The 15143-nt window shown below is 27.6% G+C and overlaps 2 protein-coding genes across 2 annotated transcripts; both read left to right on the plus strand.

Annotated features, from left to right (window-relative positions):
- Positions 1-1532: 1532 nt before the first annotated feature.
- On the plus strand, positions 1533-13908 carry LOC105768409 (LRR receptor-like serine/threonine-protein kinase EFR). The gene is made up of 5 exons (XM_052630511.1): positions 1533-1572; positions 1655-1881; positions 2027-2154; positions 11897-13796; positions 13889-13908. The coding sequence occupies exons 1-5, from the start codon at positions 1553-1555 to the stop codon at positions 13906-13908; spliced, it is 2295 nt and encodes a 764-aa protein (XP_052486471.1). The 5' UTR covers positions 1533-1552.
- A 131-nt stretch (positions 13909-14039) lies between these two features.
- Positions 14040-14934, plus strand: LOC105767315 (probable LRR receptor-like serine/threonine-protein kinase At3g47570). Its single transcript, XM_012586815.2, has 2 exons — positions 14040-14668; positions 14753-14934. The coding sequence occupies exons 1-2, from the start codon at positions 14044-14046 to the stop codon at positions 14932-14934; spliced, it is 807 nt and encodes a 268-aa protein (XP_012442269.2). The 5' UTR covers positions 14040-14043.
- The last annotated feature ends 209 nt before the right edge of the window (positions 14935-15143 follow it).

Genomic DNA, 15143 nt, shown 5'->3' on the forward strand with positions numbered 1-15143 from the left:
TACAAATAAAACATCTGAAATGAATTTTGTACCTTCATAGCTTGTAATAGCTATTGTGCCTTTTCCCTTGACTTCCAAGTACTCACCATTTCCAATCCTCACTCTTTTGACTTCAGTGTTTCTCAATTCCTCGAAGAGCTCCTTGTCATATGTCATGTGATTTGTACACCCACTATCAATCAACCAGCTCTCACTTGATTCTCTGCCTGAGAAACAAGTAACCACGAACAATGGATCTTCTTCTTCTTGATCAGCTACCTGGGCATCTACTTCTTGCACCTGGCCTTTGACCTTGCAAATCACTGCTTCATGTCCAAGTTGATTGCATTTGGAGCATTTGGCGTAAGGTCTCTTTCAACATTTGAATGGTAGATGACCTTTCTTCTCACAATGGTGACAAGGTGGGTAGGATTTCTTGACACCTCTTTTGCTCTTCTGATAATTGCCTGATAAATTTTCTCCACTCGTCGATGGGTTCTTAAAATTTTTCTTCTTTTTATACCTGTTGTTGTCTTGATGCTTGACAGGTAAGGCCCCTTCTATCACCCCTCTTGCCTTATGGATCTTCTTTGCTCTTGTGCTTGTAAAGCATTCAAGAGCTCTGCAAGAGAGATCTTTGACAGGTCCTTGGTGTTCTCCAGAGTAGTAATGGTGGCTTCAAACTTCTCTGGAACAGTGACCAGCAGCTTTTCTACGATTCTGGAGTCATTCAACTCAGAACCAAGCAATCTCACCTTATTGGCAATCTTGAGAAGTCTGCCGAATATTCTTTCACCGACTCGAGACTCCTTCATCTTCTGCAACTCGAAATCCCTGATTAGATTCAGACTTTCATTCCACGAATCCTCTCATCTCCTTCAGACTTTCGACCTTGAGGTAATCCCATTTCCTTTGCTGATTTCGAGACATTATTCGTGTGAAAATCATTTGAGACACAATGCAAATAAGCAAGCTTTTGCCTTTGATTTCCTTGTTTTCTTTTCCTTTGTGCTTTAATCATGCCACAAGAGGATTTCTTGGAAGAGGTGGGACCTCGTAATCCTCTTCTCTGAGTTCCCAAAGATCCAAAGCCTCCGTAAGTCTCCATGCGAATCGCCCACATCCGTAATTGTCTCCATCGAAGACTGGTGGTGCAACAACTGAAAAATTGGATCCTCATTCCATCTTAACACGCAAATAACCTCACAGATCCCTCAAGAAAACAGCTCCGATACCAATTTGTTGGTGTTTAGAACTCGAACTTTGATGGTTGATCGAGAGATTTGAAGCAGAAAGAAGAGACGGGAAGTTTTTAAGTAGAAAAATAATTGAACACTGGAATATATTAATTGATTTGCACCTCAACTATTTAAATACAAAAGTTCAAGCTAAAAATAGAAAAAAAAGTTCTAAAAATCTGCTAAAAAAATGGTAACAATATACCAAACAAATCAAAAAACTAATCTCCTAAAGTCAAGGAGAATTATTCAAAAATTAGTAACAGAAAAAATTTAAATGGCAGCAATCTTAAACACATTATCTTAACAGGGAGTACCAACTCTTGATATGGACAATGTTTGCTTTCACCTTGAGGTTTGAACAAAAAACAATCTCTATAGTTTCTATTGGAATCTTGGATTATTATTAGCTGATCTCGATTGTAGTATTTCTATAGGAAAAATCCGGGGGGAAAAATCATCTACCGCCACATAAATATCCTCATTTTGTATAGGGGTCGAAACTATGATCCCCAAAACCGACCAGTTATACCTCTTATGCTATGGAAGCCTTATGCTCCTATATATCCGAAGCTTGTGAAAAACATTGCTGATGGCCTGACGTTTGAAGAAACCAAGGAAATGAGAAATAGAGGACTCCACTCTCCTGCTCTTATGAAATTCAGTAAGTCATACTGTTTATAGTGTTGATGAGATAGTACTATATATTGTAACTTTAAAGAGTGCCCCTCAGATACTTGTTTGCAAAATCATTGATAACAATAAATGGATTGTTCGAGTAAATACTGATGGTGAAATCTTATGTTCAGCGAGGAATGGAGTGTATGTAAACGTAGTGGCCAGGGCCCGGGAGGCATTCGAGACTGAGGAGGTGATTAGACTAGACTGCACCCATGTTGGTACGAGTGACTGCAAAAGGATCGGTGTAAAGCTAAGGGTATTACTCCTATTTTCTCATTGCTTCTGCTGTTTACAAGAATTTTTAGTAGAAATTTGCAACTAAGACAAGTTTGCTTATATAATTGAGATATGATTGAATCTAGAATGGCCATGTTATATATGATGAATGAGGCTTAATGTTGCATCATGTCGACTTGAATTTTCATTAAGAATTTACTCATTAGTTAACAAATTGTCAATGTATAGGATATGAATTAAGATCATATTGAGTTCATAAGATGTTTATATAGTAACTCAGTCGTATGATGCATCAAAGTTATTTACATTGTATTAAATTGCAAGAGTTTATACATGCTGATATTTTGATTATATCGATTATGTTTAAGCATGAAATCGAGGTTTAGATTACTTAAATCTTGCATAATTGTAATATGATTAATTAAAGCATTATGCAGAGCTTACTTAATTAAAGTTAACAAAGTGAACAGTAGTTCGTCAGTATCAATGAAATGCTAATCGAGATAGAACAAAGATATAGAACATAAAAATGGTTTAGCAACATATGAATAGGCACATATATGACATTAGTGTAAGATGAGATTGATGAGATTACAAAGAAGCAAAGTAATACTGATCTTATGAGATTAATTATGGATAAAAAATTGAAATGTGAGATAGTAGCATTGTTTAATTGGATTAGTTATATATTAAAATTATTTATAAGAATTATATATTCTAACTTGAAATTATGAATAGATTTAAATTTGATTAATATAATTTAAAAATTAGATTTATTACATATTTAATAAAATTATATTAGAATGCTTATTGATATAAAATTACAAGTAAATTGATAACCAAGATTCGACAACTTTAACATTAAGTTAAATTACAATTTTAAAGAATGTAAAAAAATGATAAATTGAAATAAAATTAAATTGATATGATTATATCAAATTTATTAACAATATTTGAAATAAGACATATGATAGTTATTAATTATAAAACAAAGTTAGTTTTTAGTAATTATGTAATGAATAATTAAAATAATGTTAAAATATTTTAAAATTATAGAAATTAATTAGATTAATGTTTTATATAAATCAAATGATAAAATAAGTAATGATTAAATATTGTAACATAAAATGAAGAATATTTAATTATTATAATTGAATTGATGATTAATAAAATATAAAAAAAAATGATTTGAATAATAATAAGATTTAAAAAAAGTAAAAATAGTTGAGATAATAAAATTAAATAAAAAAGAAAAAAAAGGTAAGAAAGTGATAGAATAAAATTAAGTAAAATGTAAATTAAAAATTAGAATAAAGTATTTTTGAAATTAATAAAAATGTAGAATATGATGATTTTTTATAAAGTTAAATTATAATTTAATTTATAAAAATTATATTTAAATTAATTCAAAATTAGAATATTTAATAACAATTAGTATAATTATTAAATAAGATTTTTACTTAAAATAAATACAAAAATAAATTAAGACTATAAATAAATATATATATAAAATATATTATTATAAAATTAGAAAAATAAAATAAGTAATTATTAGAATTTATAATATAATATTAAATATAAATTATAAAATAGAATAAGGTTAATTATTAATATATTAAAAATAGTTATAATAAAATAATTGATAATAATTAATAAGATAAGTTTATAATAATTAATAATAAATTGATAAAATTAAATAAGTATTAAATAAGTAAATAGAATAATTTAAATTGAATCAGTTTCAATAATTACATTTTAAAAATATTAGATAATCATAAAGATTTGATAATAATTATCTAAACATTTATTGAATATTTGATTGAAATTTAATCTAAAATAATGTTATCTTAAATTGAATTGATGCTAATTTATTAATGAATTCATAATTTCATAAGTTCAATTGGATAATATTAATCGATAGAGCATATTATTATGAGATGTTAAATGAAGAATTGCGATTTAAATTAAATGGTAACACATTAGATAGTGATTATATGTTAATAGTATATAATTCATAAATGTCAGTATTGATTAGGATTTTGGCATCATCTTATAGAACAATTAGCATTGAAGTGCTATTATAGTTGACGGCATGTCTACAGTCATCTTTAGATTCGTATATTCGCAAATAGATGATTATTATGATTTAACATTTTTACGAATATACCATTATAGATTAAATTATTTAATACAATTATCACTTATACATTTGCATAGTTATGACTATCATTAACACCATCATGTAATATACTATTAGAACTAGAATTACTTTAGCTACTGATGACCATACCTCTATAGTTTGACAACTTATTAAGTGCATTTCATGAAATGATTTCTTAATTGACTTTAGATTCATTTGACTATTTCCTATAAGTATCTGCAAGATTATTCTTAATTATAATTAGCATTATATCATTTTAACTACATTATATATTACAATAAATTACCTCATTTTATATTTAATACAATTATAATGTAAAACATTATTAATAATAAATTATATCTGCATTAATCATTATAATTGCATACTATCTAATATTCTATATTTCATAAAAATTTGCTTAATGATCTTCATTTCATGGAACATTTCAATTTCCATTATGATGAATTCGACATCTTCAACAATAATATACTATTCATTATTATCTATTTATAACTTATATCTTCCATATTAGATTCATATAATAACATAATTGCATATTTCAATACCATATTTAATAATAGATAGCATATATAGAACTTTAATGCTTTTACATGATCAATTTCATTTGTATAATTTACTATTATTTAAATTCTATATATTCTATTTAATTGCATCTATTTATATCAATTAATTTTTATTAATTTCATTTTCCAATTAATCATTCTTAATTAGTATTTCAATCTGAAATTATTAGACATTGATTCTAATACTTATATTTGATAAGTAAATTAACATTTAGAAACATACATATTTTAATCTAAAGTATAAGCATTTATATTGAATTATCATATTATCACTGTGAAGTTGTCTTAATAAATCATCTTATTATTTCTGATCATGTTAAATCTTACTGATATCATTTTCTATTCAATGGATGATACAATTCTAGCATCATTGTAAATTCGACATTCATGAAACATTATTTATTTAAATAACATTTCTACTACCTAAATACTTATGAACATTTGCAATGCTAATTCATATTGGTTTGATGATAAGCAATATCTTAATGATAATTCATTAATTCGAAACTTATGTAATGATATTCGCATTTATTGAAATTGCGATTCAATTCATTATATATCTTATGTCTGAAATATTGTAAATTGATTTTACATTATCGATTATGAACTTAATTTCAAGAATATTTTATGACATTACTATCATAAAATTTACTATAACTATCTATGAATTCTAAGATTATTAATACAATTTATGACTATATTCATATTGAGTTACAATCTATTAAATATAATCAATTAAGAATTGAACTATTTTGAACATTAATTGATATTGAATATCTTAACTTTAGAACTATTTTCATTATTTACAACTCTTGGACTAAATTCTCATATAATTTAAGACATATGTTAGACATTAATTGGATCAATTTCTCTGGCTTATTTTAATATAAATTTCAATATCTTAATAGATTATCAAATATAATTTTCATATTAAATTAACTCAACTTTGCACAAAGTTCAAGTTTATCTTATCATTATTGATTAATTGACCATTAAAGAATTTATATCCAATTAAAGAATTCAAATACTAATTGAAGATTCTTAAAATATATTAATCTGAAGTAGTGAATCCAATTTGAGACATTTAATAAACTTGTAATCAAATAATAATTAATTTATTTATTATTTCATATTAATTATCAAAAATCTTAATTTGTTATATTCGTATTTCATTAATTATCTTATAAATGTAATATATCTATTTCTTGAGATTTGCATTGAATATCATGTTTAAATATAAGTTATTTTATACATTTAATAATTCACTCAATGTTTGAATTCTTAATAGTTCAATTTCATGTAATCATACTTGATAATAATAGATTGTATGAATATTAGATTAACATAGTTATTTTTCAAATTTGATAAATTAAATCATTAAAATTAACAAGCTTTAACTTTTAAATGAACTTATATAATTTCTATTATCAACATATAGCTTTTTCAAATAACATTAAGTGTAATTAAATGATATATCTTAAAATATTATAATTATTATTTTTAGTGTTAAAGTAATACATGGTATAGTTCATTTTTGTCTCTTTAAAAGTATATACAAAATGAGTAAAATTGAAAAATGAACATTCATGAGTTCATAAGAGTTTATGATATGTAAAGATGTATTTTAGAATAAATTAGCTTCATATGCATTATGAGCAGTTAACATATACTGAAGCATTGACTATTAATTATGCAAGGATCGATTAGTGCATACTTAATACTTTTATCTGTCATTTGATGACAACTATTGCTTCATGATACTAATGACTTTATAATGATTTATCAACTAATCCTTATGATCTATATTAGATCACATTTGCTATCAATTGACATTAGTCATGAATAATCTTACATCGAATCTTATTGAAATATCTATCTTAGACTTCTGTCAAGATTGAATTCTAAGTTCATTTCAATATTATGCTAAATGCTTATGGATTTCACAAGTATTGAATGCAATATGGAATAGACTATCCATATTTAATAGTGCAATTATTACTGTACATGAACATAACTGACGACACAAGTTAGGAAGTCGATTTTACATTGAAATTAATCATTGATGCATTACTTGAATTCCAAGACTATGCATTACTGAACTGCAATTCAGTTCAACATCTTCGAAATATTACTTCAGAATAAGCAATTACTGAGATCATCAGATTTTCAGGCAATACTTGGTATCCAGGATATCACAGACATCAGCAACATCATTCACTGAATATGTACATTTTAATGAATTATCAGAATATGGATCTGGAATTTCAATGAATGAATAGTCGATGATCTTAATTAATCAAGGAAATGCATCTCTTGATCTAACCATATGATATCTCATAGTCATTCATCGAGTATAAGTTCTAAAGTTGCAAGCATTAATATGAATGCTTAATTATGGAATCTATTATGCAACTTATATGGAATAAGTCAAATTTAGAATTAAGGAATAGATTAGCTGTAATCATGTGGTAATATCATTAACTGTAAACTATCAACAATTACATATCTATGTAAATACATATCCTATGATAGTAATGCAAATCTGATACTTAATAGCACTTTGAACATCAAGTGATAGTCATTAGAATGAATTATGAACTTTATGTAAGAATATATAGAGTCTGAAGAATTGAATTATTAAAGTATGAATGTAAGATTTAATTAGTTATGAAAATAGTAAACATGAATTGATAATTTTTTAATGTTAATTAGAATTGCAAATCTTATATGTTAAATTAATATAATTTATAAAAAATTCTGACAATTTAATTGTAATTAAAATATCTATATAATGAAATAAATTCTAACATATCTATGAGAATTAGATTATCTTAACTTAATATAATGAAAATTGTGAAAGTTAAGATAGAATCTAAATAGATCAAATTTACTGAATATAAGATTATTGAATAAAAGTCTAACATCAAAGTTAGTTACAATACAAGTTAGCTATGGCTAAATGCATAAATTGATATGTTGAATCAGGATAAGATCTTAATTAACTAACTTTTATAGATTAAAATCTAATAATTGTATGATAATTGATGGTATATGAAGTTCTTTAATAAACTTGATGACTCAATTTAATCAAATGATATTGTATATAGAATGTATTTATAGAATAAAAGTCAAATGTTATTATAATTAAAAGTTGAAATAGTTAATGATTAATTATCAATGAATTAGGAATGTACTAAAATGCATATAAATACAATTTTAACTTAAAAGTTATTAAATATGTTAATGAGTTGTGCAATGATGAGTCTGAATGTAACATTAGTCAACATGGATCATTAATGACATGCAGAATGATATACATATTAGATTCAAATGTATCATTAGATAATTTGAGTCGATTAATGTTAAGAAATGGTATGTTTAGGAAAGTTACTACGTGAAGAATTAGTATCATAGAAGATTAATTGAATTTACAAATTGCAATATTTAGTAAGTCTTAGAAAGTATACAGATGGATATATGAATTTCATCAACAATATTTACAATTGAATGCATATGTTACGCATAATTATGATATTCATTAGAATGATTCAAGAATTATGAATTTATGAAGAATTGACTTACATTGTATCAAGTTAAAGATACATAGAATGCAAAATGATAGAACTTGAATAGATTTTTTATATTAATGTTAAATGTAATGAGATGACATAAGATATATCAATGAATGTACTACAATATCTTATATTACAATTATTAGTAAATATGATATGAATAGTAGTAATAATGACGAGAACTTAGTTAGAACTAAGAATAGAAATAGGAAGTAAATAACAGATTCAGTAGAATTTTGTTATCATAATATGATAAAATCATATTATTAATTATCAGAATTATTATATCAGAAATAGAATGAGATTATAAATAATAAAGGTATAAAATAAAATATAGAATTTTAATTTAGATGTTGAACATAAATCATCAATAATCCAGAGTATAAAATCATTGAATTGAAATGATATTGAATATAAGAAGTAAAAAAAAAGTAGAATAGAAAAAATAAAAAATAGAAAAAGAGAAGTAAGAAAATTAAAAGAAATAATAAGAAAGAGTAATTAATAGAGTGAATAGAAATTAAATAATATAGAATTTATAAGGTTAATAATGAATTGTAATGTATGTAATGAATAATGAGATTGTAAATTAATGTATAAGAATCATTAGAATATTTGTAAATATTATGATAAATATTTTGATTAATTAATATAATATAAGTAAAAAATAATAAAATAAGTTATATGAAATTATCAGAAATAATAAATATAGATAATATTGAAATATAAAATAATAAAGATAAAGTAAGAAATAAATTAAATAATAATAAAAAATATAAAATAGTAATAATAATTATAATAATATAAAAATATCAAAAATTTTAGAATAATTAAAATAAATAATTAATAATTCTTAAAATAGATAATATAATACTACTAATATTTAATATAAATTGAATAATTGAAAGATACAATTTTAAATAATAATTTTAAAATTAATTTTATATAATATAATTATATAATTATAAAATAAATGTAGAATATAATTGAATTACAAATCGATAAATATGAACAATAGGAGTCTAAGTTTTAATTGTAAATATAATAATAAATTACATATAGATACTAATAGCTAATTAAATCGATAGAAGTACTAATGTTGAATATAGTAAGAATAAGTTTATGTCATATAGATCATTGATAATGAGTTCAAATTAGCTATTAATTGATAATTAAAACATAATCTAAAATATAGTTGATGATAATCTATTATCAGTAATTGATAATAAACTCGTAGTATTAGTGCAATGAATAATTATGGTACTACATGTCTATAGCTAAGTTGCTAATTGATATGAGCTCTTCTAGATCAATTGCATTAAGTCGTACGTAGTATTTATGATCATGATGTGCATCGGTTAAATGCTGATTAGACTACTCAGTAGTCTAACACTTGAGATGCAATGTCAATGAATTATAGTGATAATGATGAGTACATCTATGGATGAATTAGCACTAATGCATGCTCATTCGGGAGTGCATCAGCTGTAATCGTGATATATTAGGTCTACTCATGATCTCAATACTTGCTATGGCACTATGTATCGAGTACTAGATGTAACAGTCAGAGTGCAATATGATTGGAATTATGTACATCAGTACTATGATGCTATGCCTAGTCATTCGATTATTGATCACAATTTATCTATAATTAAATCGTATAGCAACATTGAACAAGAATCATGTCTATACCATGTAAGTCGATGCACAATGCCAGCTAATAGCTTATGAAAAGCTTAACAGCCTAAATTCATTATGCATATACACATTGTTCAATACTATCAATAATTACTATTAATCAACTTAGAGCATAGTGATTATCAATAGTATCTAGTAATCATAGATTAATACACTAGAATGAAGCACCTTAGAAGATACCTAACATATATCTTTATATTCAAATCTTATCATGAACTAATACATTGCTTTCATATTAATGCAACTAATCTTAACTAACTAAACTTATACAATTAGAATCTATTTCAAATTTCACTAAATTCAATATACAATTGAGAATGAAATAGAATATGTCAATTATACATAATACAATGACCATATTGTCTACAAATATCATACTTTCAAATATGCAACTTCATAATTCTAATTATATTAATCTTATATTAAATAACAGTAATTATTAATATTAAATCATGCTATTTCAAATATAGCATATTATTAATTATTTAAATGCATTAATAATTCCTTAATTAAATGCAATTGAAATTACATATTATTAATTACTTTAAGAATTCAATTGAATTATATTGCAATGAAATTATCTTTTTAACAAAACATTTTGTTTCACAGTCAATACTCGATAACTAATTATTATTTCGTCCAAAGTAATTTCTTTCGTAACCAAAAGCACAAATACAAACTTCTTTTGACTGATTAAAAATATATAATAGATGTCGATTGATAAATGTATTGTTGTTAATGCAGGAGGACACAAGTTCGAGTGTTCTTAAGTTCATTATCCTCCTATTTATGAGTTGATGAAGAAGTATAAATAGTTCGAACATTATGTTAAAAAGAACAAATATAATCAAAACTTATACCGAAAAAAATTAGCACTACATATCATAGGAATAAACAATGTTACTTCTTTCTTCATATATTTTTTAAATAAAACCCATACGATTAATTATTTTTTCCTAGTGAAATTATCTCATATATTTTAGCAAAATTTAATTAAAACAAAATAAAGTTCTTATTAGAGTTGAAACAAATTTACTATTTTTATATGAAAACCAATCTAGTTTTTAATTTTGAACTTAATAATTAAGTCCGCTTGTCTAGCATTTTTTTAGTCCGTTTTGGTACCTAAACTTATGAATAGATTCATTTTAATACTTAATTTTGGATTCCATCGAATTTATTGACGTGACATTTTAAAATTGTTCTATATCTTAAAAATTTTAAAATATATTTTTTAATTTTACGTGCACAATTTAAAGTAATATGTAATTAAAATTTTATATTTTTCAAAATAAAAAATTGAATCTAATTAAAGTAAATTTCATTATTAAATCCATATATTAACCCAAAAAGGACTCTTACTTTTCTTTCTTTAAATCTTCTATGGGCAATAGTCTCCTTTTCACATGGAGCTTTTGATATGCACATGACACGTTAAAAGAGTGATGATTTCTTTGGATTTTTTTTCTCAAATAATACGTTTCTTTATGTTTTTTGCCAACTTTATTGTTGTCCCCAGTCATTCTTATACAAAGGGAAAGAACAATGCTTTTGCCTATTAGTCTATTGAACGTGTTTGACGTTCACAACCACTTTTATGAGACTATGGAGAAATAATTTCTTAGTTTCCCACTAGCTTTGATTAAAGCATCTTTAACTAAGCTGATTTTTTTATTAATTTCTGTTCCTCTTGATGCTTGTTCACAATCAGTTTAATGACATAAATGAAGCATTATAAATTAAGATGATACATGGATGAATCAGATATCAACTCAACCTCCATTATTTCTTTACCTTTTGTCATCAAAACCTGCTTGTTTCACTTCGAATTCTCCATTTTCCTTTAGAAATGGAGATATTCAACTTGAAAACCAATGGATAAATCTTCTTTTCATTATTAGATTTACCCTGCTGTCAATGTCCTCCAAGCCTGCTACGTTGGCATTGAGAAGCAACGAAAACGACATGCTAGCTTTGCTTTCTTTGAAGGATCAGCTTGTTGGGGATTCTCATGGAGTTTTAACTTCATGGAACGCTTCCTTCCATTGCTGTCAATGGCAAGGTGTTCAATGTGGTCGTCGGCACCAAAGGGTAGTTTCATTGAACATGAGTGGCTTGTCATTAGCCGGCTTTATATCTCCGGCTATTGGAAACTTAACCTTCCTTAGAGAAGTTGACTTCTCTTATAACAAATTGCAAGGAACCATCCCAAGGGAAATTGGCCACTTGAAACGACTCGTTTATTTAAGTCTGAACTTCAATCATCTCAATGGTGAAATCCTTGAAGAGCTCAGCAATTGTTCTAATCTCCAAGAGATTGCCTTCACTGACAATAACATTACCGGAGAAATCCCAGTGTCCTTGGGTGATATGAAGAATCTCATCAATCTTCATCTTGCTGGCAATCTTTTAATTGGAGGTATTCCAGCTTCCCTAGGAAACATTTCCACCTTGAAAGTCCTATCACTTCAAGATAATAAGTTGAAGGGAACTATACCCAGTTCTCTAGGCAAATTATCCAACTTGGAATACATGTATATTGGTGGAAATAAGCTGTCCGGATCAGTTCCTCCAGTGCACAACTTTTCATCTTTGCTAGTTCTTGATGCAGCTGAAAACCAATTATCTGGGAATCTTCCGCCAGAAATAGGCTGTACTTGTCCAAATCTGGAAGGGATTTTTATTGCCCTTAATCAGCTTACTGGAGAAATTCCAAGGTCAATATCCAACATATCTAGCCTGGAACTATTTGACATCGCCTTAAATGGTTTCACTGGATCAGTTCCTGAGAATATGGGAAACCTGAGGAATCTTCTAGTGTTAAACATTCCAGGCAATTACCTTGGAAGTGGGAAACCAGGAGACTTGAGCTTTCTCTCATATTTAAGCAACTGCAGCCGATTGCAATCTTTGGGTATAAATTACAATCACCTTTATGGAGTGATTCCAGATTCCATAGCCAATTTTTCAATCTGCCTTGAAGAGCTTTTGATGGGAGACAATCAGATCATCGGACGTATTCCTCAAGGAATTGGCAATCTCATTAACTTGGATCTTATGGAAATGAAGGGAACTTTCATTGCTGGTGAAATTCCCATTTCCATTGGAAATCTTCAAAATCTTGAAGGATTGTACCTCGGTTTTAATTATTTGTCAGGTAAAATCCCATCCTCCATTGGTAATCTCTCTCGACTATCCAATCTAGACTTAACCAATAACAAATTCGCTGGAGCAATTCCTTTATCACTCAAGCAATGCACAAATTTGCAAAAACTAGATCTTTCAACTAACAACCTTAATGGTAGTATCCCATATCAGTTATTTGGTGCTTTTGAAAGGCTGATTTATCTTAATTTGTCTCACAACTCTTTCACTGGTTCCCTTCCATCAGATATGAGAAACATGAAGAATCTTGTCGAGTTTTACGTTCATAATAACAATTTCCAAGGTGAAATTCCCATGACACTTGGGGAGAGTTTAGAACTTACAACTCTCTTCATGCAAAAAAACTCATTCCATGGTACCATCCCTCAATCTTTTGCCTCCTTGAGATCTCTTGAGAACTTAGATCTTTCAAATAACAATTTGTCTGGCACCATACCACCTGAACTTCAAAAACTTCATTTTCTAGTGAGATTAAACCTTTCTTTTAATCAACTAGATGGTGAAGTGCCAAAAAAAGGAGTTTTCAAAAATGCCACTGGATTTTCTTTCTTCGGAAATAAAAACCTTTGTGGAGGAATTCCAAAATTACAGCTTCCCAAGTGCTTCAGTGAGAAACCAAAGGAAAAGGGAAAGGTTCTATCAACCAAAACCATTATTGCTATTATCATCAGCATTCTTCTTGGCTCTATTTTGGTTGTTCTTCTTGTTTATCATTCCTTGAGACACAAGGCAAGAAGGGAACATTTATGCCATCATCTTTGTTCGACAATGGCTGCTTGCGTTTATCCTACAAACAGCTTCTTGAATGCACCCATGGTTTTGCTTCCGCCAACTTGATTGGAACTGGAAGTTTTGGCTCTGTATATAAAGGAGTTCTTTATCAACATGAAAAGCCTCTTGCTGTCAAGGTACTTAACCTTCGAAACCATGGGGCCGCAAGAAGTTTCATTGCAGAATGCGAGGCTTTAAGGAAAATTCGACATCGGAATCTTCTCAAAATTATAACTTCTTGCTCAAGCATTGATTATCAAGGCAATGAATTCAAGGCTTTAGTTTTTGAATTCATGCCTAATGGGAGTTTAGAAAGCTGGTTACATGAGCAACATGATCAGTCAAGGTATTTGAACTTTGCTCAAAGGTTAGACATTGCTATTGACATGGCCAATGCTATAGATTATCTTCATCATGGTTGTGAGACGATGGTTGTTCATTGCGATCTGAAGCCTTCCAACGTCCTTCTTGACGATGATATGGTTGCACACGTCGCCGATTTTGGAATGGCAAAGCTCTTGTCTACCGTCACAAGCAATATTGGAAGCGATCAAACAAGTTCCTCAGTGATCAAGGGAACAATTGGCTACGTTGCCCCAGGTAAAGTCTCTAACACTGAATCAAGGGAGAAACCAAATGATTTCTATTAAAGATTTTTAAATTTTTAACGCAACATTATTGCAGAATATGGCATGAGTGGATCAGTCTCTCCAGAAGGTGATATCTACAGCTACGGCATTATGCTTTTAGAAATGATAACCGGAAGGAGACCGACATGTGATTTGTTTCATGATGGCTTAAGCCTTCATAATTTCTGCAAAATGGCACTACAAGAAGGCTTGAAGGAGATTTTGATGTTCGTTTAGTTGAAGAAATTGGTGTAAACTGGAAGAGAATAAGAAATAAGCCAAACATGGAAGCTGAGATATGGGAATGCTTTGTTTCTTTCACTAAAATTGGAGTTGCATGCTCCACTGAAGTGGCTACTGATAGATTGAGAATTAGAGATGCCATCATTGAACTTCATGCAACCAAAGCAAGGTTGCTTCGAACCGGGTTTTATGGAAGGGACAAT

This window comes from Gossypium raimondii, chromosome 5 (genome assembly GCF_025698545.1).
Source record: "Gossypium raimondii isolate GPD5lz chromosome 5, ASM2569854v1, whole genome shotgun sequence".
NCBI lineage: Eukaryota > Viridiplantae > Streptophyta > Magnoliopsida > Malvales > Malvaceae > Gossypium > Gossypium raimondii.

Excerpts from the sequence above, each read along its gene's own strand:
- LOC105768409 (XM_052630511.1), top strand. The coding sequence starts at position 1,553 with ATGTTTGCTTTCACCTTGAG. Across the intron at positions 1,573-1,654 it reads ATGTTTGCTTTCACCTTGAG|GAAAAATCCGGGGGGAAAAA; the intron begins GTTTGAACAAAA and ends GTATTTCTATAG. Across the intron at positions 13,797-13,888 it reads TTCTTTTAATCAACTAGATG|CTTCCCAAGTGCTTCAGTGA; the intron begins GTGAAGTGCCAA and ends CCAAAATTACAG.
- LOC105767315 (XM_012586815.2), top strand. The coding sequence starts at position 14,044 with ATGCCATCATCTTTGTTCGACAATGGCTGCTTGCGTTTATCCTACAAA. Across the intron at positions 14,669-14,752 it reads AATTGGCTACGTTGCCCCAG|AATATGGCATGAGTGGATCA; the intron begins GTAAAGTCTCTA and ends ACATTATTGCAG.